Below are 27,130 nucleotides of genomic sequence, written 5' to 3' on the forward strand. Positions count from 1 at the left end.
GTCATGACTTCCAATATTTCAAGTCCCATAAGCTCCAGTTCCTAGAGGCATGGGGAGAAGAATCCATGGTCTCCAAGCTCCAAACCAGCAAAAGAAATGCCAATATCTATGCAAAGATCTCAAAAGGCAATGGAGGAGAAAGGATATATCAGGTACACACAGCAATGCAGAGTTAAAATAAGGGAGCTGAGACAGTCCTACCACAAAGCAAAGGAGGCAAATGAACAGTGTGGTGCATAACTGCACACATGCCATTTCTACAAACAGCTGCATGTGATCCTAGCGAGGGGTGAACCAACAGCCCAAGCCTGATGGTGGAGTCTGGCCAAGACACTCCGGGCATTGTGAAGGACAGAGTGGTGGCAGAAGGGGCATGGGGAGTGGAAAAGGAGTGTGAGGACAAGGAGAATGGCCAGACAGCAATTGGCGAGAGCCAAAAACTTTTTATCATATGGGAGCCAGACTCCTCCTCCCAGTATGTCTCCCATCTGAGCACTGATCCCGGGAGGGCTCTTCTTGTAAGTTCACAATTTTTTTTCTTACTACAAGCAGGTTAAGGCAATTGGGTGTGATATGTGGCGTGCACTGTGCCTACATAGTGTGAGGAACCCAGCAGAGCATGTTCATGTGTCTGGAAATGGATTGGGAATCCTCTCTGCACATCTCCATGAAGCTCTCAGACAGGACTTCTTTGATCCTTTTCAAATTTTCTGGGGAGGTCAGCCTTATTTCATCCTCCACAGACAGACACCTTTCCACACCAAGCCAGCAGTAAGTGTCACTGAATCACAAAGCACTGCAGCAAAAGGCCTAGGTTTGTGGCCACGTTCAGTCATCATCTGCTCCTTGTCACTCTGCATGATTTGGAGAAGACTGATATCTCACATTGCAACCTGGATGAAGGAGGAGGGGAAGCTATTAGCTGCTGCCTCTGCTGCTATCAAGGCTCCAGCCTCTGGCACCCCCACTCTCCCTCCCAGCTGTAGGCTTCCCTGCCGGCATGACTGGACCCTATTTCCCGTCTCCCAGCCACAGACTTCCGCGGGATGGCAAAGAAGCATTGTGCCGGGAAGCCATGTGTGCTAGACACAGGGAAGCTGGCCCTGTCCCACTGGCATGACCAGACCACATCTTCCAACTGCAGAAACATGCCCTGGCAGGCCCCTTACCATATCTGCCTGCCTCTGAACTGTGAGTTCAGATATTCCCCTGAGAACTCTGCATACTTGCTGGACAGTTACCTATTTAAAGCAAAACTTTTGCCTTGCACAGAACACATCTCTATTGTCTTTACAGAGAGTTTCTCTGTATGTTAACAGATTATGGGTAGGTTTAACACAACATATCTAATTTGTGCCCTTGTAAACTTTTCATTAGTGGGAACAGTAGTTAGCTCACTGCATACTCCCCCAGCTCTGCAGCTATACCTGGCGCATAGCTGCAGGTGAAAACAGACAAGGGATGATATATTTAAGGAGCAAATGGAATGAAGGAACATGCTCCTGCAGGAGATGCAGGCAGAGAGGCAGGACGGGGTGGTGGAGAGGTAGGACAGAAAAGCCTGCAGGAATGTGCAAGCAAGGCACCAAGAGCAATCTTGGCAGTGATGGAATGCCTGGCAGCTAGCCTGGAAAAGAACCCCTCTCAGGACCCCCTCCAACCCAAATAAAATTACTTTCCCTCCTCTCCTAGTTCCATGGCATCCACCCTCAGGGGCCCCAGGACATGGGGTAGAGGGGAGGGGGCAGCTCAAGGGCAGCCTCATACTCAGCCTCCAGGATCTCAGTAGGCAAAAGGCTGTTCATGCATTTCTGAGAACCTCCCAGACTTTCTCTCTTTCCCTACTGTTTTTCCTACATAAAAATGCATGATCTCCGAACAACAGTCTCTTTATTGCTTGTACTGCAGGGGAGGTGTGCAGGATTATGGGCAAACAACGAGGGGCCCCTGCATTCACTGTCTCTCAAAACAGGCCATTCAAAGCCTCTCTGATTTGTGCTCCTCCATGCTGTGCTCTCTTTATCACCCTGGTATTTGTCTGCTCAAAATATTTGGCTAGGAGTTCTACCTCAGTCCTCAACCTTGCCAGATAAGTTTCCCTCTTGCTCTCACAAATATTATGGAGCACATAACAGGCTGCCAACACAAAGGGAATGTGTTCGCCGAGGTCCAACTTAGTCAGGACACTCCTAAACTTTCCCTTTAATGCCTAAAAGCACATTCAACCACAATTCTGCACTTTCTCAGCCTGTAGTTGAACCCCTCCTTATGGGGGTCCAGGCTGCTCATGTATGACTTCATGAGCCAGGGGAGCAAGAGGTAGGCTGGGTCGCCAAGGATCACTATGGGCAGGAATCTCGGATTCTGATTTTTCAGTCCAGGAATAAAGTTCCAGCATGCATTTTTCTGAAGAGGTAGGAGTTCCTAAAGATGCGTGCAACATGCACCTTTCCCGATCATCCCACACTGACATCAGTGAAAGGGTCCTTGTGATCCACCAGCACATGCAGCACCATCAAGATGTACTTCTTGCAGTTTACACACTGCTTGGCAAGGTGGTCAGAGGCCAAGATGGAGAGGTGTGGTCCATCTATCATCCCACCGCATTTAGGGACCCCCATAGTGGCAAAGCCATCCGCTACAGTATCCATGTTTCCAAGTCACAGAGCAGAATGGTATTCATTGCCTTGGCTACTTGTATAACAGCCACCCCCATTGTAAATTTCTCCATCAAAACGGATTCCCAACAGACTGACAGCTGTCTGGGGTTGCAAGCTTCCACAGGGCTATTGCCACATGCTTCTCCACTGTCAGAATGGGTCTCATTCTGGTATTCTTGCATGTCAGGGCAGGTGAAAGCCATCTGCAAAGTTCCAAGAAAGTGGCCTTGTGCATTCAGAAGTCTTGCTGCGACTGCTGATCATCGCATCACATCGCAATGTGGTCCCACCAGTCCATGCTTGTTTCACGGCACCAGACCTGGCATTCCACTATGTCAATAGATCAAATCCCAGCTGTGGTTCCATTTTGCTCAATGCAAGGGCTTGTCTGACCAGCATAGGACCCCAAAAAGGAAATTCCTCCTCTTCATTGTCCTCCTCCTGGAGGACTGTGCTAATGCTCTCAAAATACTGCACCGTGAGGCGCACCAAGGCAGATATCACCATTACAATGATTTGATGTGGATCCATGCTTGCGCTGCTATAGCGTCTGTGTGGACAACCAGGGCTAAAGAGTGAGCAAAAATACTCTCTCAATCAAAAAAAAATCTCAGTAAATCAACAAGTAGACGAGAGCATTATGGGACGATGAGGACATGAACCCATAACCACAGTTTTGGTCCCAGCATGCACTGGGAGCATAAGCCAGAATGCAAAGTAGGCATGTGGGATAGCTACCCATACTGCATCACACTGCGTCAATGGCAAGCTCTGTAATGGGGATGCACTACTTTGAAGTATGTTGAGTTCTTCCCCGTAGTGGGGACATGGACCTTCAACTTTTCAAAATCAGGTGGCAAGAAATCAACCGTAATAGATTCAACCTCATCTCGTAGTGCAGACATGGTCTCACTAACCAATGCTCTGCAGACTACACTGGTTTCTTTATTCATATCTAGGTGTAATTCAAAATATTAGCACCAATTAAATCAGATCAAATCTGTTCAGATTCGAAGTCAAGACTGAGAGCAACATTCTTTGGGGTAACCTTACAAGTGACAATAGCTTACAGTGGGGACTGGCCATCTTTTCAGCAGTAATAATACCTAGCACCTATTGCATATATAGCTTTCCATCCACAGATCTCAAAGCATTTTACAAGACTGTTAAGTGTTATCATCTCATTTGACAGAGATGGGAATGAATTGCTCAGGGTCACATAGTGGCAGAGATAGCAACAGAACCCACAAGTACTGACTCCTCCATTCCAATGTTCTGTCTGCTAAACAACGCTCTTTCTTGGTAGTTGAAACCAATAAGATCACCACTCTGAAATGTACCTAGAAGTTCAAGTGCAGGTTTCAGAGTGGATGTAACATGAACAATATAGCTGACAATGCTAAGTAGGGGTTAATCACATGATGTACCAGCTGAAGCTTTTAAATAGCCCTAAAATGTGTAAACCTAATGGAATGTACAATGCAATGCAAGTTCCCACTGATCTTCTGTCAGTCAAGGTTTTTGACTTTTGGTATAAAGCTACTCCACTCTTGGGAAGGTTTTACCCAATGGAGGTGGGCAGGGGCTTGTCTTTAGGATTTCTGAGACAATATTTTCTTTATATGAAGATAATTGGTTTGCGCGCATAAGTAAATGCACTAAACTCACCTGGAAACATGAAAACAAGGAGCTGCAGATCGAAATAATAGGAAGACCAAGTGGTAGGCTGGTGTTCAGAGACTGAAGCAATGATGGGAATGTTATTCTTTGCATAGGAAGGATCCAGCAGAGAGTAGAAACGGCCAGTCCAAGGAGAGATTTTCCCTAGTAGAGAAGGGAGAAATCCACATTAATGCACTGGATTTCTGGGACAATTTACACCAGAAAGTTGTACAGAGGACAAATATGTAGAGCTGTAATTTCTCTCTCAAATACTGATCATGTGAAACTATTAATACACTGAATTTATGACACTCAGAATTACCGGGTTTTAAAATAGCTTTAAAAATGCAGCTCTCCTCTGAAAGGCACTCCACATGGAGCTCCATTTTTAACAGTCTCTCCTTGACTCCAGATCAAGTCTGTTCAGATTCCAAGTTAAGCAGCGGCTGTGTAATATGTAAGCTCACCAGACTCAGTCTGGGATCCAAGAGATTTTTCTGACTATCACCAACAATACACATTCTCCCACTTGGAGATTAGCCAACTGTTCTGTTGATGATGCATGAACCAGAATATACTGCAGCTCCAGCTCCCAGAGCTGTGCTGGCTCTGCTGGGCCAACAAAATACTAAAAACATGCTTTATTGAACAACATTAGGAAGATTAGATTTCTGAACACATACACAGGGGGACAGATTTGAGAAAGAAGGAGCTAGAATTACAGTTTGCATGCAGTTTTTGGTACAAGAACTAGTACAATTACTCAGCAAAGGGCTCTTTCCTGTTTCATTAAAGGAATGAATTATAATGAACCATAGGCCAAGGTAACAGGGAAGTGAAACAGGAAATTCATGCATTCCATCACCACGAGCACAGCTTTTGTCACATAGCTCAATCTACCTGTCAGCATCAGCATGGCTCCTATCGTGAGAAGGACAAATCCAACTAGTGAGATCACACTCCTGAAGAGAATTTCAAATTGCTGGGGGTTCAGCTTGCTGCGCAGGTAGTCCACAAAGGCATGGATCTGACATAGACCAAAGACCCCCAAGGCAGCCATGTGCTCAGATGACAAGACAGGCTGCAAGGAAAGAGAGCAGGATTGGATGCAGAGGAGAATAACTATAGCAGAAACATCTCTGCAGACACAGCCAGGAGTCACTTTCTTTCCCAAATTAAAGCTCTTAAGAAGCCACAAGGAAAATTAAATCCAGGCACAACAATGGGAGTCCTGATCATCTCTGTCCCTTTTTCCAGGTTACTCTCTCCCCAAAAGCTTATTAAAACAAAGATGCTGACCTGAACTTCCCTTACTGATACCACAGGGCACGTCTAAACTACATTCCTCTTCCGAAAGAGGAATGTAAATGAGCTTGATTGAAAATGCAAATGAAGTGCGGATTTACAAATCTCATGCTTCATTTGCATAATCACGTGAGTGCTTTTTTGAAGAAGAAACCACAGTCTAATGAAGCATGAGATTTGTAAATCCGCGCTTCTTTTGCATTTTTGATCAGGCTCATTTACATTCCTCTTTCGGAAGCGGAATGTAGTTTAGACGTGCCCTGTGGTATCAGTAAGGGAAGTTCAGGTCAGCATCTTTGTTTTAATAAGCTTTTGGGGAGAGAGTAACCTGGAAAAAGAGACAGAGATGATCAGGACTCCCATTGTCTCCCATAGCCATATTGTTTAGCATATTGCAGTTGCTCAGTTTAAGTCTCCCAAGTCTCAAGCAGAAGCCCAAAAGGCCATGTAACTATCGCTAGATCCAGTTGGATCATTATCTATAAAATATATCTATATAGATACAGAGCGCATCTGTCTGTGTGTCTGCCGGCAGGTCTCAGTGAACTTCAAGAACTCCTCCAAAATAATTATGAGCTAGGGCCACTAAATTTAGCAGGCAGTTTCCTCTTCTAACTTAAAGCAAGGTCAGGGATTGGTTTTGCCAGGAAAGCAGAAAGTGCCGTGAATGGGACTGTATTCTAGAACAGCAGTTCCTAACTGCCAGTCCACAGACGGGCACCAGGCCACGGAACGCTGGCTGCTGGCCACGGTGGCTCTGGTGGCTGGGACTAGGATATACCACCCAGCACCTCTCCTCCTGACGCCAGCACCTCTCCTCCTCTCCTGTTGGGAGAGGTGTGTCCTGCCTTGCCTCTCAGCCAACAAGGGCCAGGCAGGCACGGGGTCTCCTCCCGGCTGCGGAAGAGGGCTGAGCCTTAGAGCAGCCGTGACCTGAGTAGCAGCACTCAGGAGGTGGCTGAGAGGCAGCACTGGGTTGGGTGAGAAGGCGAGGCTAGTGCTGGGGGGGCTCCAAGAGACAGAGGGCTGACACTGGGGTGTCTGGGTGGGGAGCTGGCACGGGGGAGCTATGTGGGCGGGGCTAGTAGTGGGGGGGGCTATGGGGACAGGGTTGGCACTGGGGGGCTCTAGGGCTAATATTGAGGACTGGGGCTGACTCTGGGGGGGTTGGGTGCACAGGAGCTCTGGAAACAGCAGGCTGGCACTGGAGGGGGTCTGGTGGTAGGGGGCTCTAAGGGGTAGGGGGCTGGCACTGAGGCGTTTGGAATGGGTGGGCTGGCGCAGAGTAGAAGCCAGTGGTTTGCAGCAGCTCTGGGGGCTGAACGTTTTGGTAGACCGGTAACATTTATTTGCATAATGAGTATGCAAATAAAATGTTACCGGTCCACCAAAAGTTTATGAATGGGTTTACTGGTCTGCAGTATAAAAAAGGTTGGGAACCACTGTTCTAGAACATGGAAAGGGAGGGAGCTGCTGTTTGGAGGAATGCAATACTGCAGAGTGACCACTATGGGCAACCGCTCCACCAAGAGCAGGGATGGGCAATAATTTTTGGTGGGGGGCCACTCCAAGATTTTGGTAAATGGTCAAGAGCTGCACTTTCCTGTGGAGAGGGTACAGAGTCTAGGTTGGGTGCAGAAGGGTGCTCAGGGTAAGGGACTGGAGTGCAGGAGACGGTGTTTGGGTGGAGGGGGGTTGTGACCTAGGTCAGGGGATTGGGGTGTAGGGTCAGGGAGGGGGTGTGGGTGCAGGAGAGGATTCCGACCTGGGGGACAGGTGTAGGAGGGGTACAGGATCTGGGAGGGAGTTGTCACCTAGGGCAGGGGGTGCAGAGGGTTTGGATGGTAATCTGGGCCTCCCTGCCTGTTGCAGCCCCAGCCCGCTTGAAAATACAGGCTGCTCCCTCCACATGGCTCTCAACTCTGGATGGGGGAAAGAGGCTTAACGCTGCCCCAGTCTCTCAGGCCAATCTCTCAGTTCCAATTGGCTGGCTGTTTCCAACCCATAGGAACTGTGAGTTTGGCTGAGGTCAGTTCTTATTGACCAGTTGTTTCTGGCCAATAGGAGCTGAAGGATTGGACTGGGGCAGGGAGATCACAGGAAGCCTTCTCCTCCCTGAAGAGCAGACTGTGTTTTAAACAGCGGCAGGGTGGTCAGTGGGCCAAATCCAGTGTCTTGATGGGCCAGATCCAGCCCCTGGGCTGTATTTTGCCCAGTCTTGACCAAGAGAGTGGTAAGTTGATGCTGGGGCTCTAGCCTTATTCTGGCCTGCATATTTATACCTGCCTCTGGAAATTTCCACTACATGCATCTGACGAAGTGGGTCTTTGCCCACGAAAGCTTATGCTCCAATACATCTGCTAGTCTATAAGGTGCCACAGGACTCCTTGTCGCTTTTGCAGATCCAGACTAACACGGCTACCCTTCTGATATCTAGCACTGTTAACAGTCTACAGCCCTCTGAGGAACTGTGCAAAGTACTTTACCAAAGTTCATGAAGCCCTGCACACTTCTGGGAGGAAGTTTAGGCTTAGTACAGATGAAGAAACTAAGTGACTGTGAGGCATAATTTCTCCCTTATACTCACACAGCAAGTTAATGGCACAGTCAGAAGAAGGACTCAAATGTCAACCTGTAGCTAGGGATGTAAAAAATTTACATTTGAAAAATGTAACTAACCCCAAAATAGAATAGTCTCTGCCTGTGGAGAGGGGCCTAAGCTGGATCTGCCACAGACAGGGGCAGGAGCAGACCACACTCAGGGTAGACAAGGAACTGCTCCAGTTTCTACTGGGTAACCAGAACCAGTAAGCCTCACTCCTTAAGGGCATTTACATCCCTACCTATGGCTTCCCTACTCTAACTGCTAGAGAATACTGCGTTCCATTGCTTCGTCTGATTCCCTTACCTGGAAGCCAACGAAGGAAATCTGCATAGACAAGATGGTTCCTAAGCAGTACACTGTGCAATAGGCCACATAGATCCTGTGGGAGAAGCGTCCTGTCAGCATCAGCACAAGGACATGCAGGGGGATCAGATTAATCAGAAACACATAGCCACCCCATGAAGAGACCTGGGTAAGAAGAGAACAATTATGTGCTCAGAACAACTTGCACTGTGTCGATGAAAAAGAGGTTAATATTCTATAGACAATTTCCAAAAAAATATTCTACAGACCATTTCCAGAACCCCCAAGTGAAAACTGGGTTTTGCTAGCAGAAACAGAAAACAAAGGCACACACATTGGACTTGATCACATTCCAGTGGTTTTTTAATGGTTATCAATTCAAAATATGCTTCAGAATTAACACAGTTCATAAATAGATTAACTCAACATTGTTTGAAGCCAATGTCCTTCTTTTGGTTTTCTGACAGTTCACTGTTTCTCTCAAAAGGTTTGGGCAAATCTTACTGTTTGTACATTTAGTGCATCACAATAGAGGGAACAGAATACATGAAGGTCATGGAGCTGCCCCATTCCTAACACCTTTCTTTTTTAATAAATTACTTTCTTTTAAAAAAAAATCTGCCTTTTTTCAACTAGGTTACATGAGCTCTCCAGCAATGATCTGACAGGAAAATGCACCAAACAAGGACAAATCTAATGCTCTTTGTAGTGACATGGAAAAATTCCAGGATTGCTTACCCCAGATCTTGCACTAATACATATCCAGACTCTCTGATGCTACTACCATGCACAAACATATTGCACGTAACACTGGGAATCATTACAAATTAATCTGGCATAGGATTCATAAAAGCATACTATTTGGTTCCATTCAAAACAGCCAAATAAAAACCAAGTGTAGGAAAAGAGCATCTAAGAATATATAGTGGACTACTTGGTCTTAAATGACAACATCCAGGCAAGCTTAGATTACTGAAACCCATTACAAGGGAAAACAAGGAGAGAAAGCTTTGCCCCTCATTTCATTTCAACAGACCAGGATGAATGTTCCATGGGAGGGGGAAAAACATGCCATTCTGGCTCCAAAATGAAATTATGGAGGGGGGGGGGGGGGTTGAGCCTCAAACTTTTTATGCTAGAGTTGCTAATAGAGTTTCTCAGCTAGGCTGCTCTAGAATTCTGGAACAGCAGACAAAAAGCTAGGTAGGTCTGTTTATTATTTGCTTTGATCAGATCCACACGTTAAAATCCTTGTGTAGGTAAGGCAAGTTGCAGTTTTAACATGTCAGTCTGTCAAGGGAAACCCTAGGCTTTACTTTGATCAGCTAACATGTTGAAATACACCTTTTCTCCTAGTCATCCGGACATGTCTACATTACTGGGAAGATTGATGTTGGTCGATCTTTCTGCGTTCAATTTAGCAGGTCCACTGGGGACCTGCTACAATGAACAATAAGGATGCCTCAGTGATGCCAGTAATCGTCACTGTCACAAGGAGTAAGGGAAGTTGATGTGAGCCTCTCTCCCATTGGCCTCCTGCAGTGAGGTCCGTGCTCCAGCTTGGCTTAAGGTATGTCGATTCCAGCTACGTCATTTACGTAGCTGGAATTGCATACCATAAGCCAACCTTTCCCCATAGTGTAGACCTGCCCTCAGACACATGAATGCTGCAACATTGCCTCTTGTAATAAAAAGACTCAATGGATAATGAAGCTCAATCAGGAGAGTGTCACTCCAAGGGCTCATTACAATAGGCCCCATTAACAACCAAAAAGGAACTAGACAAAGCAGATTGTGTCCACAAAAGCTCATGGTACTATATGTTTTTTGTTAGTCTCTAAGGTGCTATAGGATAACTTGTTTTTAAAGTTTTTTTAAATACATTAAAACAGAATACAGCCACCATCAATTCAGTACCCATGTGTGTCACATACAGAATAGTTCCTGCATATAGGAATTACCATGGAAGACAGGATGGAAGACTGCATGCTGGGAAGTAGGGATATAAAATCCCATTTAATTGGTTAAGTGATTAAACATCTCTCTCTATATAAAAAGTTTTTTCAGTGGAATGACAGGTCATCACTCTGCACCCTACCTGACTCCTCCCTCCTTGGCTGTGTCTCCCTTCTCCCCCTTCTCTGGTGCGCGGGGCGGAGAGCAGGGCCTGGCAAGCGGCCCCTCCCCACCCAGTATTGGGGAGGAGGTTGAAGCTGTGAGCCACACAGCCCCTCCCCTCCCAGTGTTAGACGGGGGAAGTGCGGGGGCTGCAAAGCACACAGCTCCTTCACTCCGCGATTTTTGGGTGGTGGGGAGGGGGGGGAGCAGAAGCCACACACCCCACTCATGGTCCTCGGGAGTGGAGTGAGTGTGGAAACCATGCAGCACTGGGAGCAAAGCAGCCCTTCCCCTCCCCAATGCTGGGGGGAGGAAGGGAGCTGTTGTGGCTGGGGGAGGAGTACAGAGCCTGGTGAGGCCTCATAGTGCCCACCACAGCCCACGGCTGGGCATGGAGGGCCGATTCTGGCTAGGCCACACCACAGTTTTGGCCCAGCCCAACCCCAAGAGGCCGGGGGGGGCGGGGGGGGGAAGAGGGCCAGGCCTGGCATGGCCTTGGCCAGGAGAATGGGGGTTAGGCTTAGGCCATGGCAGGGTGATAGCTGGGGGAAGAAAAGGCTCAGGTGGGTGGGGAAACAGGTCTGGATTGGCACAGCTGTAGCCTGATCCTCCCGGTTGGGGGAGGAGGGGGCGGGAGAGAGAGCGGGATTGCCTACTCACCGTAAGAGGGGGGTTGGCAAGCGTAGTGAGCAGGGGGCACCCTACTATCATTTAAACCAGTTAACTCAAAGGGAGAGGTGGGCAGGAGAGCTTGAGTAGCCCACCTCATCTGAGGTGGGGGCTGCTGAGTCCTGGATGGAGCAGCTCCTGCTTGAAGGGCGTCTGGGCCCACTGCAGATAGAGACTGTTCCTGCTGGGATGCCATCACAGCCCATCCTGTGGGGCTGGAACATCCCCCTGCCTGTGGCAGGCAAGGAGCTGCTCTAGCCCCCACTGGTTAATCAGTTAAACATTCACACCCGCTTAACACGGACACAAAGATAACTATAGGCCACATTTGACATCTAGGCTGTATTTTGGTTACTTCTGATCAACAGGCTCATCTGAAGTGAAGTGATTGTGAGCAGAAACAGAACTTACCATGTAGAAGTAGGCAAGGGCACACATGGCTGCCCAGTAGATGGAGCCAGTCTTCACTGCTTTGATCCACATGTAGTAAGTTAGCAACATACAGAATATTGCAATACCTGAGCAAAATAATGTACAGGAATACATGGAAATACTACTGACACAAAAATAAACATCTACCCTAAAGTGCCCAGGACCACCTCTCCATGGCAAATAATGACAAACCCTTTAAGTCAATGGGGATTAGATGCCTAACTTACTTAGGCACTTTTGTAAATCTCACTAGACATCCATCTGCACCTTTAGGCACCTAAAAACCTTAATAAGCCTGACCCTAGGCTCACCTTGTTGTAATGTAATCCGCTGTGAAAGTTACAGCCTTATGACAAAACAGCCTTCCCTAAAGTTCAGCTATGTGATTAGAGCACGGAACATGCAGTCCAGATCATGACAACCCCACTGCTTTGGGAACCACTTCTGTAGTGACAGCACCTTCCTAGATTTCAATGTACCACAAGGTGAATGTATACATTGTGCATCTGTCACAGAGGGAACCCCAGAAATCCTTTTCACAAGGAGTAGAGCTCTACAGAATTACTGTCTTAACATGTATGTTGCTTTGGGCCCTTGAAAGAAACATTTATCCCTTATGTAAATTTAAATTAAATTAAAATTGAAAGCGCCATTAAAGGCTTTAAAAAGGTAAAAATACAATGCATGAAAAAGCGGTCCTTTCTTACTCTACACATTTGCTTCTGAGGCCTAAGTCACACCTACTAACAAGTTGATTCTTGGTCACCCACGTAATATCAATATAGTTATAAAAGAGCCACCTGGATTCTATTCTATTTTAGGTATCAAGAGCAAACTTGTCTCTGTCTCAGTTACAAAACTATTGCTACTTTCAGGTGGTACAGGACAGAAAGAGTTTTGATGCCTACAAGAGTTTATGGAATTGGTAGAACCACTTGTTTTGGAATTGACGATATTACTATTAGAGCATATTCCTATATTACTATTAATTAGCGCCTGCTCATTTTGTACAAGAGAGAAACAAATATTTTCCATCCTGAGAGATCAACATAATCAACTAGACAGGCAAAACATGCTTAATGTGCAAGAGAAAAGCCAAATCTCATCGCACTGCAGGTTTTGTCTGTAGATCATTATTGATTGGGAATCATCTGCTTGCATCGCTCTAGGAGCAAATGCAGAGGAATCAAACACTGTTATTTTTATACTTGGTTTTCAGAATACATTGGCTCTTTTAGTGATAGAAATGTAGCCGTGTTAGTCTGGTGTAGCTGAAACAAAAAACAGGACTATGTAGCACTTTAAAGACTAACAAGATGGTTTATTAGGTGATGAGCTTTCGTGGGCCAGACCCACTTCCTCAGATCAAATAGTGGAAGAAAGTAGTCACAACCATATCTACAAAAGGATACAATTAAAAAAAAATGAACACACATGAAAAGGACAAATCAAATTTCAGAACAGGAGGAGGAATGGGGAGGGGGAGGGGGAGGTAAATGTCTGTAAGCTAATGATATCAGAGGTGATAATTGGGGAAGCTACAAACCCCCTTCTGTTCTGAAATTTGAGTTGTCCTTTTTATGTGTATTCATTTTTTTTTAAATTGTATCCTTTGGTATATATGGTTGTGACAATTTTCTTCCACTATTTGATCTGAGGAAGTGGGTCTGGCCCACGAAAGCTCATCATCTAATAAACCATCTTGTTAGTCTTTAAAGTGCTACATAGTCCTGTTTATTGGCTCTTTTGGGGGTTACCTTTTATTTTGGAGCCCCACCGATCTTACCTTCATTGTCATAGGAGCCAGCCACAGAACGAGAGATGTAACCAGGCACCACAGCGATCATGGCAGCAGCCAGGAGACCTGCCCCTGCATCCTGGGAACCATATATGGTCAGAGGGAAAGAGATTCAACTTCAGTCTTTAAAGAGATTTACATGCTCTGCTGGCAAAGGCAAACGTATCAAAAGGCAGAGTACCCGCTTAGGGCATGTCTACAATATGGAGAAGATCGACCTTCTGGAGGTCGATCTTTTAGCGTTGAATTTGATGGGACCTCCAATCAAATACTGAGGGACCACACCTGCCAGCATCTGGCACTCCTCAATCTGCAAAGAATAAGGAAAGCTGATAGGAGGCTGACGGGAGCATATGCTCCTGACATGTAGACTCCGCCACAGCTCGACTTAAGGTAAGTTGATTCCAGCTGTGCATTTTGCACAATGGATGGCGTACCTTAAAACGACCTGCCTAGTTTAGTATAGACCAGGCCTTATTGACTTAAATAATAAATTTTCTCAGTTGCAAGGGCCATAAAAAAAATCCCTACACCCCTCTCTCTCCGGCTCCTGTGTCACAGCCTTCCTTCAGTCAAGGAGAGCTGGACGAGGATCCCTTTGGAGGCCCATAAATGTTGCTCTCCTCTGCTAGAACGATCAGTGCAGAGACTGAAATACAGATCAGAGAGTCTAACCTGATTACTGCAGAAAGCTGGCAGAAGGAACTCACTGCACTGTATCTAAACTGATTCCTGAAGCTACCTTCACTACTGGCTACAAAATTTGACAGTAAGGCTGAAACTCCCAGTTGGACTGACTGATGTGGTCAATAAGAACACAGGAGACTGAATTAGGAAGGATCTCTGGGCAGTAGCCCAAGCTCCAATGCCAAGATCATCCTCTTCAACTCAAACATATTTTTAAAAGCCAGCGGGGAGAATTAAGCAAATATGAAAGACTTTGTTCCAAGTAGTGCCAATGAAAAAATAAAAGTTATGCACTTGGGACAGAACCGTAAGTGGACGTGAATGTGACAGGAAAATGTCTCTGAGCACAAATTGTTGAACAAGTACAAGCCTTGTGCATCATTCAAAAGAAATCTCCAGGCAGCAGAAAATTCCACCAGGCACAAGATAAACTCTGGCCCAGATGTCCCAACTAAGTAAAGATCCTTTATCAGCTCACAGAGCTGCCTGTGTGTCAAGCTGAGGCAACACATTTAGGCTCAACACCTCCTACTAAGGATGTTAAATATCGACTATTTGATTAGCAGGTAGGGCGATTCTGCCTTTGAAGTGTAGGAACAGCCCTAGGGAGTTCCCAGCTGATCCTGGGCTCCACGTGGTGCTGCCGCTTTGAAATGCCGGGAGGAGCTTGACACCATCCCTAATTTGTAGCACTCACAAAGCAACGGACCCTAAACATAACAGAAGGAGAGTGCTGCTATTTCCTCTTAATCTATAAAAACCAAGTATAGTTGCTATCCTGCTAGCCTTCCCATCAAAGTCAGTCAGTGCCAACACAGAGTGAAATAGAGCACAGAAAATAACCTACTGGGTAGAAGCCAATAAAAAGCCTTGCCAATAATATACAGGCCTCATAAATGTTAAAGGCCAGATGAATAAACTGATCTGGCTACAAACAGCAAATAAATCAATAGTCAAAGCAATAGAAATATTAAGGATCACAATCGCAGCTCCCCCTGCAATTATCAATACTTCTGCTTTGACTGACAGGTACACAAGACGACAAATCTCATGCTCTCTACTGAAAGCTACACAATTCAGCAGGTATGCACAGATCTGCTCTTTACCTTGAGTTCTTTGGTGAGGTGATAAGTTACTATGGTGGTAAAAGAAGAGAAGAGAGGAGCCAGGAACACACAGACATTTCGGATATCAATGGTAATGTGGAAGAAGTGCAGAATATGGTAAATTGCTGCTGACGTGATCATTAAACCTGAATGACAGAGACAATCCTGTTACCACTAGCAATACAGTAATTTGCTGTACTTCATTTAGAACAGAAAGTACCTGAGGACGCTGTTTAAGTTAAGGGATGACCTTGCTGTAAAGAGAACTTAGAGGGACACTGTAAAACTAATGTATCTAAACTAGTTCATTAAGTTTGTTATGAATACCTATAGAATAGTAATAGAGATGTAGCCATGTTAGTCCTGTCTTTTGTTTTAGCAAGACCAGACTATGCAGCACTTTAAAAACTAACAAGATGGTTTATTAGGTGATGAGCTTTCGTGCGACAGACCCTCTTCTTCAGATCAAATTGTGGAAGAAAATTGCCATGACCATATATACCAAAGGGATACAATCAAAAAAATGTGAACACAAAATTGAGAAATCAGATTTTAGAGCAGAGGGGAGGTGTGGGGGGGGGAGGGGGAGGTCAGTGTCTATGAGATAATGATATTAGGGGTGATAATTGGAGAAGCTATTTTTGTAATGTGTAAGGTAGTTAGCATCTTTGTTAAGGCCCATTCGTAAACTACCTTACACATTACAAAGATAATTGGGGAAGCTATCACCCCTAATATCATTATCTCATAGACACTAACCTCCCACACACACCTTCCCTCTGCTCTAAAATCTGATTTGTTAATTTTATATGTGTTCACATTTTTTTGATTGTATCCCTTTGGTATTTATGGTCACGCCAATTTTCTTCCACAATTTGATCTGAGGAAGAGAGTCTGTTGCATGAAAGCTCATCACCTAATAAACCATCTTGTTAGTCTTTAAAGTGCTGCATAGTCCTATCTTTTGTTTATGAATACCTAGATACTTATATTGTCCTTAATACTCTAATATTTGAAGGTCTTAGGGATTCCCACCCAAACCCCTAATTCTAGGAAGGTTTGGGTGAGAATTTAAAAACAGGGGATGTTTAGCCAGTGCCTCAGATCCAGGATGATGCTAGTTAGATTTAAAGGGACAGCCATAAAAATACTTGAGACCCTTTAGAAGACATCTAGCATCTGACTTAACTGGACTCTGAACATGGAATAAGGAGCAAACTTCCTCCTCCAGCTGACCTTGAGTAACTATGTTTTACCTTTGGAGAATGTGTAACAACGTGCAACCCTGCAGGATACAATTGGACTGCATTTAAATAGAGTCTTATTTCAGGGCTGTATTAGAATTATGAAGGTCCAGATCATGTGTGAGTTCAGAGAATTTCACTTCTCTATTTATCTGATACCATCATGCAAGTACAATCAATAATATAGTTCACAATAGCATGCTATAATAATAATAAATAATAATAATAATAATGGAGATTGCCTATCTCCTAGAACTGGAAGGGACCTTGAAAGGTCAAGTACCATCCCTGACAAATTTTTGCCCCAAATCCCTAAATGGCCTCCGCAAGGACTGAACTCACAACCCTGGGTTTAGCACCACTGAGCTATCCCTCCCCTCTGTCCAAAATCAAACAAAGAATCATAGCATAATAGGACTGGAAGGGACCTCGAGAGGTCATCGAGTCCAGCCCCCCGCCCTCAAGGCAGGGCCAAGCTCCGTCTACACCATCTCTGACAGATGTCTATCTAACCTGTTCTTAAATATCTCCAGAGAGGGAGATTCCACCACCTCCCTTGGCAATTTATTCCAATATTTGACCATCCTGACAGTTAGGAATTTTTTCCTAATGTCCAATCTAAACCTCCCCTGCTGCACTTTAAGCCCATTACTCCTTGTCCTGTCCTCAGTAACCAAGAGGAACAAATTTTCTCCTTCCTCCTTGTGACACCCTTTTAGATATTTGAAAACCGCTATCATGTCCCCCCTTAATCTTCTTTTTTCCAAACTAAAAAAGCCCAGTTCATGAATACAAGCAGAGAGAGGGTAAGTTTAGAAGATAGGATACACAAAGAACAAGTTAAAAATCACTTCGGAAAGTTAGATGTCAGCAAGTCACCAGGTCCTGACGAAATGCATCCCAGGATACTCAAGGAATACTTCATAGGTCATGTTCTCGAAACCTTTAATCATTCTTGTCGCTCTTCTCTGTACCCTTTCCAATTTCTCCACATCTTTCTTGAAATGTGGCGCCCAGAAATGGACACAGTACTCCAGCTGAGGCCTAACTAGTGCAGAGTAGAGTGGCAGAATGACTTCACGAGTTTTGCTTACAACACACCTGTTGATACAACCTAGAATCATATTTGCTTTTTTTGCAACAGCATCACACTGTTGACTCATATTCAACTTGTGGTCCACTATGACCCCTAGATCCCTTTCCGCCATGCTCCTTCCTAGACAGTCGCTTCCCATCTTGTATGTATGGAACTGATTGTTCCTTCCTAAGTGGAGCACTTTGCATTTCTCTTTATTAAACCTCATCCTGTTTACCTCCGACCATTTCTCTAACTTGCTAAGGTCATTTTGAATTATGTCCCTATCCTCCAAAGAAGTTGCAACCCCACCCAGTTTGGTATCATCTGCAAACATAATAAGCGTACTCTCTATCCCAATATCTACATCATTGATGAAGATATTGAACAGTACGGGTCCCAAAACAGACCCTTGAGGAACTCCACTTGCTATCCCTTTCCAGCAGGATTTAGAACCGTTAACAACAACTCTCTGACTACGGTTATCCAGCCAATTATGCACCCACCTTATCGTGGCCCTATCTAAGTTATATTTGCCTAGTTTATCAATAAGAATATCATGCGAGACCGTATCAAATGCCTTACTAAAGTCTAGGTATATGACATCCACCGCTTCTCCCTTATCCACAAGGCTCGTTATCCTATCAAAGAAAGCTATCAGATTAGTTTGGCATGACTTGTTCTTCACAAACCCATGCTGGCTATTCCCTATCACTTTATTACCTTCCAAGTGTTTGCATACGATTTCCTTAATTACCTGCTCCATTATCTTCCCCGGGACAGACGTTAAACTGACGGGTCTGTAGTTTCCTGGGTTGTTCTTATTCCCCTTTTTATAGATGGGCACAATATTTGCCCTTTTCCAGTCTTCTGGAATCTCCCCTGTCTGCCATGATTTTTCAAAAATCATAGCTAAAGGCTCAGATACCTCCTCTATCAGTTCCTTGAGTATCCTGGGATGCATTTCGTCAGGACCTGGTGACTTGCTGACATCTAACTTTCCTAAGTGATTTTTAACTTGTTCTTTGTGTATCCTATCTTCTAAACTTACCCTCTCTCTGCGTGTATTCACTACTTTAGGCACACCTCCAGACTTCTCGGTGAAGACCGAAACAAAGAAGTCACTGAGCATCTCTGCCATTTCCAAGTTTCCTGTTACTGCTTCTCCCTCCTCACTAAGCAGTGGGCCTGCCCTGTCCTTGGTCTTCCTCTTGCTTTTAATGTATTTATAAAAGGTCTTCTTGTTTCCCTTTATGCCTGTAGCTAGTTTGATCTCATTTTGTGCCTTTGCCTTCCTAATCTTGCCCCTGCATTCCCGTGTTGCTTGCCTATATTCATCCTTTGTTATTTGTCCTAGTTTCCATTTTTATAGGACTCCTTTTTTATTTTGAGATCATGCAAGATCTCCTTGTTAAGCCAAGCTGGTCTTTTGCCATATTTTCTATCTTTCCTACACAGCGGAATTGTTTGCTTTTGGGCCCTTAACAACGTCCCTTTGAAATACTTCCAACTCTCCTCAGTTGTTTTTCTCTTCAGTCTTGCTTCACATGGGACCTTACCTACAAGTTCTCTGAGCTTATCAAAATCTGCCTTCCTGAAATCCATTACCTCAATTGTGCTGGTCTCCCTTCTACCTTTCCTTAAGATCATGAACTCTATTATTTCATGATCACTGTCCCCTATACTGTCTTCCACTCTCAAGTTCTCAACTAAAGGGAGAATGGGGAGGGAGGAAAGACACAGGCATGTACAGATCCAATCAAATTCTCTTAAATGAAGAATCCCTAAATTTTTCCCAGCAAGGATTATCTAAACTACCACAATCAGGTGCTGGCCCAGTGAGCTACCAAATAATCAATTTGTTTTTCCAAAATTATACCCAAGTACCTTTTCAGCTACACAACCAGTAAGAACAATTTTAATGTTTCATTATACTGATGTAAAAAGTCAGAGAAAAACCAAGTTTGATTGCCCTACCATAATGGTCTTGGAAGTAGTGAACAGGTGACAAGATAAGGTAGAAGTCTCTTGAACCAATATAGGAGTCCAGAATCTGCACCATCTGAACTTCCTTTACCTTAAAGTGAGGTTTAGCACACAAAAAACACCCTGGCTTTACCTGGGTAAATGGTTCCACCAATGATCCTCCCCAGGGGATACCAGGCTCTGTCATCAAACCAGTTGTGGAATTTATAGAAGCCCTCTTCTGCCAGGAAGCGGGTTGTGCGGTAATTAAAGTACCTGTAATATCATAAGATATTGAGTGTCTCTGCAGTGTGGACACTGGAAATGTTGTTTACTCCTCCTCACGTTCCAATACCAGACTTTAAATAATCAGTGCATGAGTAAGTGCTGTCTCCATGACAGACGGCACCAGCCCAGATGCTGAGCAGTATACCATCTTGAAATAAAATCCTTAGGAGCACTGGCCATTTTTTACTATGCATTCTGAGTTTTAGCAGGTTATCATGTGATCATCTGCACCTCTCTCCAGTCATAAATATTTATGACTAAAGATACCCTGACAAACACAACACCATCTTTACATACTCACAAGGAAAAAGACTGATAGGAGACCACCAAGACACAAGCAGAGTACTTACGGGTCAAATTCATGGATGACACTTTCAAATCTTAACACTGAGAAGAGTCTAGTGGAGAAAGCTGCAATACATAGGTAGAAGAGAGCATCAACATACAGCATTCACATAGCAAGAGAAACTTGGATTTATTTGCAGTATCTTTGCTAGATGAAAGCTTAAAGCCTGTGAAAGCTTAAAGCCTGTGAAAAGTTGTGCATGGCTTGCTATCCAGGACTGGCTCAAACTGCCCCCTGGTGAGTTGAGGTAAGGAGATATTATTTTCAATATATTAATGGCCAGGTTTATTAAAGCTATTTTAAATGTAACTGAGTCCCATTACTCTAAGAAATGCAGAACATGGAGCAGGGCTAGCAGTATTATGGAAGATGTACATCGATAAATTATCAAGGCTCAGACTTACATAGCACAGCTGCCATTGACAGGATAAGAAGCTTGAGCAGCGTGTCCTGTTTTTCATAGGACAGGCGGAGAAACCCTAACTTGGTCATTTTCACATCAAAGGCTGTGATGAATGATACTTGAACACCTGAAAGGGAACAGGATAGAAGGGATGAGCCAAGAACAATGCAGTTTTCATCCCAAAAACAGTATCCTGGATTCCTGTTAGAACGTTTAATTGGAAGCTCTCTAAATAAGGAATAACATGTCACTATTCCCTAGAGTGGGACTGTCCCCATGCCTCATTGCAGTCCATTTCTGCCCCAAAAACCATTCTCCGCTCCTGTCATTCTCAGTGTGTCACCACAACTAGATAGCTCTCTTATGGAATCTATCGAATGTAATTTAAACTTTTCAAGTAATCTCCGCCCTGCTTAGGTCTCTGACCTCATTCCCTCTCCCCTTACTTCACCATTCCTCATTTCCATTCACTCATGCCTTCTACTATTCTGCCTGTAGGACTAGGACACTCTTCCTACCCTCACCAGCCAAACTTCCTTTACACCCTTCAAATTCATTTTGAAATAGCTCTTCAATCAACCCCATCTCAGCAATATCCCTCTCACCTGATCAGTTGTCCTCAGTCTTATTATGTGTTTGTCTTGCCTTGTTCTTTGGAGCAGAGGATGTCTCTCTTTCTCTGTGTGTAAAGTGCCATGTAAATGTATATAAACAATTAACAATAATACTTCAAAAGCATTCTTAGGCCTGATGCCCCTTCTGAAACAAAATAGCACAGTTTGTACCTTTTTTACTCCCATGTGATACATAAGAACGCCTGAAAAGATCTTTTCCCCCCACAATCACTTTGATTTGTTTACACTAGAAATTCAAGACTTTGATAGGGTAAAAAAATTACACAGGTCTAAATCAATTTAAAATCAACCTGATTAAACTGTTGCAACTTTTCTAATCCTGAAAAGCTCAAAGACTCAGAATCAATAGGATTATAATTATCAGGCAAGAAGGAAGTAAAACCTAGTTAAAAAGAGAAAGGATTTTAAAAATTCAGAAAACGTAATTTTTATTTTGCTGACACATCTTTAACAAACGCATTTCGGACATAGGTTCTCTTTATTGACGTAGATTCCAAGATCTAAGAAAGCTACGTTTTAATTTGTTTGAGACATCTAATGAGCCTTTCATTTAAGTTAGGCGAGACCAGATCTGACAATCCCGGGATTTGTCAAATAAAACAATACATGCAGAAACCCTTCCAGATCTACTTTAAAGGTTACACATTCATCCAAAATAATATCCAAGACTGAATCACTGATGCTATATTTTTAATAGTTTCCCAATTTCAGAGAACACAAAGACCTTCATTATTATATTAGAGGGCAAAAGAGTTCAAATGACCATGAAGCATCTGGCACTGGAGACTGTCGAGATAACAGATAATCCAGCTCCAAAGAGGGCAGGGAGCTGCAGGAAGGGAGCTACTCCAACCCCGCAAGACCTGCCACAAACAGTGCACATCGCAGGCAGGGACTGCTCCGGCTAGGCTGAAGTGGCCCATCTCTGCTGGTGCCCCTTCAATCGATTAACCAGTTAAATGTCGTGTTTAACCAGTGAACCGATTAAATGGGATTCTCCATCTCTACTCTGAGTTGGTAGCAGCCCCAGGAACTTCAGGGCAACAAAGAATGCAGTGCTGGAGTCTGCAGTTTGTCTGGATCCCATATGGCGACACACACAATCATTCTGCATGACAGGTCATTCTACTGAGTGGTAAAGCTGGGGCACTGTCCAGTAGGGATGTAAGGTATGTCTACACTACAAAGTTAATTCGAACTAACAGTCGTTAGTTCGAATTAACTTTCACAGGCGTTACACATACAAACCGCTAGTTCGAACTTAATTCGAACTAGCAGAGCGCCTAATTCGAACTAGGTAAACCTCATTCTACGAGGACTAAGCCTAGTTCAAATTAAGTAGTTACAATTAAGGGCTGTGTAGCCACTTAATTCGAACTAGTGGGAGGCTAGCCCTTCCCAGCTTGCCCTGGTGGCCACTCTGGGCCAAGCCAGGGAAACCCTTCTGCCCCCCTCCCGGCCCCAAAGCCCTTAAAGGGGCACAGTCTGGCTACGGTGCCCGTGCCAGGTGCAAACCTGCCAGCACCCAGCCAGAAGACCCTGCACCTGGCACGGCACGAGCCAGCCACCCGCTGCCATCCAGCCCTCCGCCTCTTCCCGGGACCAGGCTGGCGGCTCCCAGGAGCCTGCCCGGGGCCGCAAGAGGCGGGCGCCCGTCTGGTCTAGTGTGGAGATCATGGACCTCATCCAGGTTTGGGAGGAGGCCTACAATGTCCACGACCCCTCCGCACTAGGCACAGGAAAGCGGCCGTCTAAGGCCACATGCGAACCCAGAAGCAGGTTTGCATGAAAATCAAGGTGGTCCAGTGAGACCCCCCGACCCTGAGCTTAAAACATAAGAACGGCCGTACTGAGTCAGACCAAAGGTCCATCTAGCCCAGTAGCCTGTCTGCCGACAGTGGCCAACACCAGCTACCCTGGAGAGGATGGACCGAAGACACTGACCAAGCCATTTGTCTCGTGCCATCCATCTCCAGCCTTCCACAAACAGAGACCAGGGACACCATTCCTACCTCCTGGCTAATAGCACTCCATGGACCCAACCTCCATGACTTTATCTAACTTCTCTTTAAACTCTGTTTTAGTTCTAGCCTTCACAGCTTCTGGCGGCAAGGAGTTCCACAGGTTGAATATTTGCTTTGTGAAGAAGAACTTCCTGTTATTAGTTTGAACCCTGCTACCCATTCATTTCATTTGGTATCCTCTAGTCCTTATATTATGGGAACTAATGAAGAACTTTTCTTTATGCACCCTCTCTACACCACTCATGCTTTTATAGACCTCTATCATATCCCCCCTCAGTCTCTTTTCTAAGCTGAAAAGTCCCAGTCTCTTTAGCCTCTCTTCATATGGGACCTGTTCCAAACCCCTGATCATTTTACTTGCCCTTTTCTGAACCCTTTCCAAGGCCAAAATATCTTTTCTGGGGTGAGGAGACCACATCTGTACACAGTACTGTAGATATGGTGAACCATAGTTTGATACTTCCCCTCCTCCTTCTTCCCCTGGCTTCCCCCTTCCAGCTCCCTCCTCCGAGGTTTCCCTCTCCCACCTCCTTTTCCCAGTCTTCCCTGAGGTTAACCCCCCTCCAGTTTTGTTAAATAAAGAGAGTTTCTATTTTTGAACACACGTCCTTTATTTTTTACATCAGGAAGGGGGGCTAGGGAGGGGTAAGTGGAAGGAGGTGAGGGAAGAATGGGGTACGAGCCCCCAGTGGGGAGGACTGAGATGGCTCTGCAGACTCCTCGGGGCGGAAACTCTCCTGCAGCCCTCCGATTGACCCCCGTGGATGGCAGCCTGCAGCAAGTGCAGCCGGGCTGATGGCCGAATGCTGTGATGTGCTAAGTGTGGGCATTCAGGGCACTCCAAGACAGGACTGCTTTGCTGTCCCTCATCGAGGTAAACAAGCAAGCGGGGAACCCTGAGAACTGTCTGTCCGGGTGGGGGTCGGGTCCCTTTAAGCACAGCCCTCGGCCAGCCTGAGACAGTAGCTCCACGCTCTAAGTCCTAATCTGATGCCCTGCCGGCACTGCTTCTGGCCAGCCTTAACCCCGGTTCAGGGTCCATTCAATGTGGACATGCTAGTTCAAATTAGCAAAATGTTAATTCAAACTAGTTTTTAGGTATAGATGCACTAGTTCGAATTAGCTTAGTTCAAATTAACTAATTCGAATTAAGTTAGTTCAAATTAGTGCTGTAGTGTAGACATACCCTAATAGTGTAACCAATTAATGGATAAGCAAAAGATTGAGGGCTGATCTAGACTATGCTAAAGTGTTGAAAGAGGATTTGCAAATTCCACAGTAATTTGCATATCTTTTTCTGATCTCACTTTCAAAAGCAGAGCTTTCGAAAGTGAAAGTAGTTTAGATGCGTTTTTTCCAGCAATCCCTCTCCGCTCTTCGAAAAGCCACGTAATCCTCATTTTTTGAGGAAAAGTGGCTTTTCAAAAAAAAGGGGGGGTTGCCGAAAAAACCCTGCGTCTTGATTAGAAAGTTCCACTTTCAAAAGTGAGATCAGAAGAAGATATGCAAATTCCTGTGGAATTTGCATATCCTCTTTCGACACTTTAGCGTAGTCTAGATCAGTGGTCCCCAACGCGGTGCCCGTGGGCACCATGGCGCCCACCGGGGCATTTATGTGCGCCTGCCGAGTGACCAGGGCCAGCCCAAGCCATTCTTGCGCCCTGGGCCCCGGACGCGCGGCACATGCGCAACGCCGCTCCCGGGCGCCCAGCAGCCCCAAAATGTTGAGGACCACTGCTATAGACTACACACATTCCCCTGCAAGTAAATTTGTTAGCAGGCTGGCCAGCAGCTGGGTCCAGAACCTACCTTTGCAGCAGCTCTGCATTTAAAGTGTATTAGGAACCAGGCGGGCAGGCAGCTCGGCTCAGTTCTGGTTTGTGCTGGGTCCAGGAGCTCAGACCCTCTCCCTGGATAGGGGCTGCTGCCACCCTATAACAGAGGCAGCAGCAAGGGGTGACAGGCAGCCAGCCCAGGAGCAGAAGTGGTTTTTCAACTGGCTCCCCTCACAGAGCAGCTACCTGGCACCTCACGCTGCTGCCTCGGATATAGAGGCAGCAGTGCAGAGTGGCAGGGGGCTCTTTGGGAGTGGGGCCAGAGAGCACTGGCTGCTGGCCCCACCCCTGGATACTATAGAATAGTCAAGTAACCAATAAGAATTCATGAGGTTAATCGATTATTCAGTTAACTGATATTTAACATCCCTATTGTCCAGCCATCGTTTTGTCCTCAGTATGGGGCAACCTGCTCTCAGTAAGAGGAATAAGCAAAAGGATAGGGCTCAGGACCATGTCACATCTTCTCCTTCCTCTCAGACTGCCAAGAATGAGCAGAGAGCTATTACAGACAACTAACTGTTCCCTCACCTGCAGTTCCCAATGACCCAATATTCTCCCCCATATTACTTCAACAACTCTATGAAGCCTTTGGGAGGGCTATAGAATTAATATAGGTTAAAGTGACAGCAAAACACAGCTGATACCCAGCTTTCCATCTTCTTTATATTCAATATATGCAGCAATATCTCCAGGCTCTAGCAGAATCCAGCCAAAGTCAGCACCTGGATGAAGAGCAATTCTCTAATGCTGAACTCAGGCAAGATTAAGGATATGGGAAAGTCCTTCAAAGAAACTGGCTCCTCTACAGCATCCTCTACTAATGAGGTGAGGTCAGCAGCCTAGAAGTCCTTTTTAAACTCCTTCAAGCCACCAGATGTCAAAAAAATGCCCACTTCCATCTATGACTGGCCAGATGATTGCATTCCTCCTATCAGATCGTGCTCCTCATGGTAATCAATGTCATAAATGTAACTTTTGACTTCTGGAGTTTGATTATTCCCTCTCATGTTGATGCAAGAAGCCACAGGCCCCGAAAAAGCTTCAGCTGGTACAAGACAAAGCAGCCCATCAACTTAGCGCCATGAATCATGAATCCCACTTCTCTCTGGAGGGCTTTACCAATGGCCTAACGAGGAGGAGCGTCTCCCCCAGCCCAGCGCAGGAGCTGCCTGGCCTGGGCTGTGACACGCTCAGAGCAGGTGACCCTTCCCGAGAGCCTGCCCTGCTGCCACGTGCACCCACCGCAGGTGCTCAGCCCCCTGGCGGCGGCGGCCGGAGCCGCAGGCGGGAACAGCCCCGCGCACGGGACCCCGCTCCGGCCGTTAGGCGCCAACCGTAAGTAACGGCTTAGCGGAGCGGCCGCGCCTCGCGCTAGGCGCTGTGCACGGGGCGGCCGGGCAGCTCCCGGAGCCGGAGGGGCTGGGCAGGGACTGACAGCGGAGAGCAGAGGACGAGCCGGCCCCTCGCCCCGCCCCGCAGCCACTCACGGCGGGACGGACCCGGCGCCGCACGCGCGCGCGGCCCGCAAACCCTCACCTGGGCGCCGCTCTTCGCCCCGCTCCCTCAGCCATCCATCCGCTCCGCGCACCCACCCCTGCCTGCCGCCCTCAGCTCGCTGCCCCGCCTCCTGGCAACACCCATTGACACACACCGCTGTCCCTCACCGCGCCCTTGAGATACGGCCTGTTACACCAAAGCTGATTGGATAGTGAGACTGCCACTCAGGGCGGAAATGGATGAGACGGACGTTCCAGGCGTGACTTGTGATAGGTCAAAAAGTGAAAGGAGGGGCGGAGTCTGAGGAGAAGCGCGGTTTGGTTGAGGTGCGAGTAGTTACGTGTCCGTTTAGGCGAGAGGCGCCCGGAAGGGGCCACGGGAGCAGCGTGTCACGTGACCGGATCCGGATGTGGTGTTGGCTGTGCGGGATGCTAGTGGTGGTCCCTTAAGGCAATTTCCCGAACTCAGCT

The 27,130-nt window shown here is 46.0% G+C and overlaps 1 protein-coding gene across 3 annotated transcripts in view; it reads right to left on the reverse strand.

Annotated features, from left to right (window-relative positions):
* Positions 1-26,839, reverse strand: part of LOC142824429 (dolichyl-diphosphooligosaccharide--protein glycosyltransferase subunit STT3A) — a 46,440-nt gene extending 19,601 nt beyond the window's left edge. Inside the window, exons 1-12 of one of the 3 annotated variants that reach the window (XM_075916373.1) lie at positions 26,700-26,839; positions 25,135-25,257; positions 21,272-21,345; positions 20,668-20,793; positions 20,268-20,328; positions 19,784-19,905; positions 15,346-15,491; positions 13,541-13,631; positions 11,734-11,840; positions 8,536-8,700; positions 5,223-5,403; positions 4,329-4,484 (exon numbers count right to left, since the gene is read on the reverse strand). In XM_075916373.1, coding sequence (XP_075772488.1) covers positions 4,329-4,484; positions 5,223-5,403; positions 8,536-8,700; positions 11,734-11,840; positions 13,541-13,631; positions 15,346-15,491; positions 19,784-19,905; positions 20,268-20,328; positions 20,668-20,755 — 1,117 coding nt within the window. In that variant the 5' untranslated portion in view covers positions 20,756-20,793; positions 21,272-21,345; positions 25,135-25,257; positions 26,700-26,839. The remainder of the gene's footprint in view (positions 1-4,328; positions 4,485-5,222; positions 5,404-8,535; positions 8,701-11,733; positions 11,841-13,540; positions 13,632-15,345; positions 15,492-19,783; positions 19,906-20,267; positions 20,329-20,667; positions 20,794-21,271; positions 21,346-25,134; positions 25,258-26,699) is intronic. The other 2 variants (XM_075916372.1, XM_075916374.1) reach the window with 2 other exon arrangements.
* Between the last annotated feature and the right edge of the window lie 291 nt (positions 26,840-27,130).

Source organism: Pelodiscus sinensis, unplaced genomic scaffold, assembly GCF_049634645.1.
Source record: "Pelodiscus sinensis isolate JC-2024 unplaced genomic scaffold, ASM4963464v1 ctg35, whole genome shotgun sequence".
In the NCBI taxonomy this organism is placed as follows: domain Eukaryota; kingdom Metazoa; phylum Chordata; order Testudines; family Trionychidae; genus Pelodiscus; species Pelodiscus sinensis.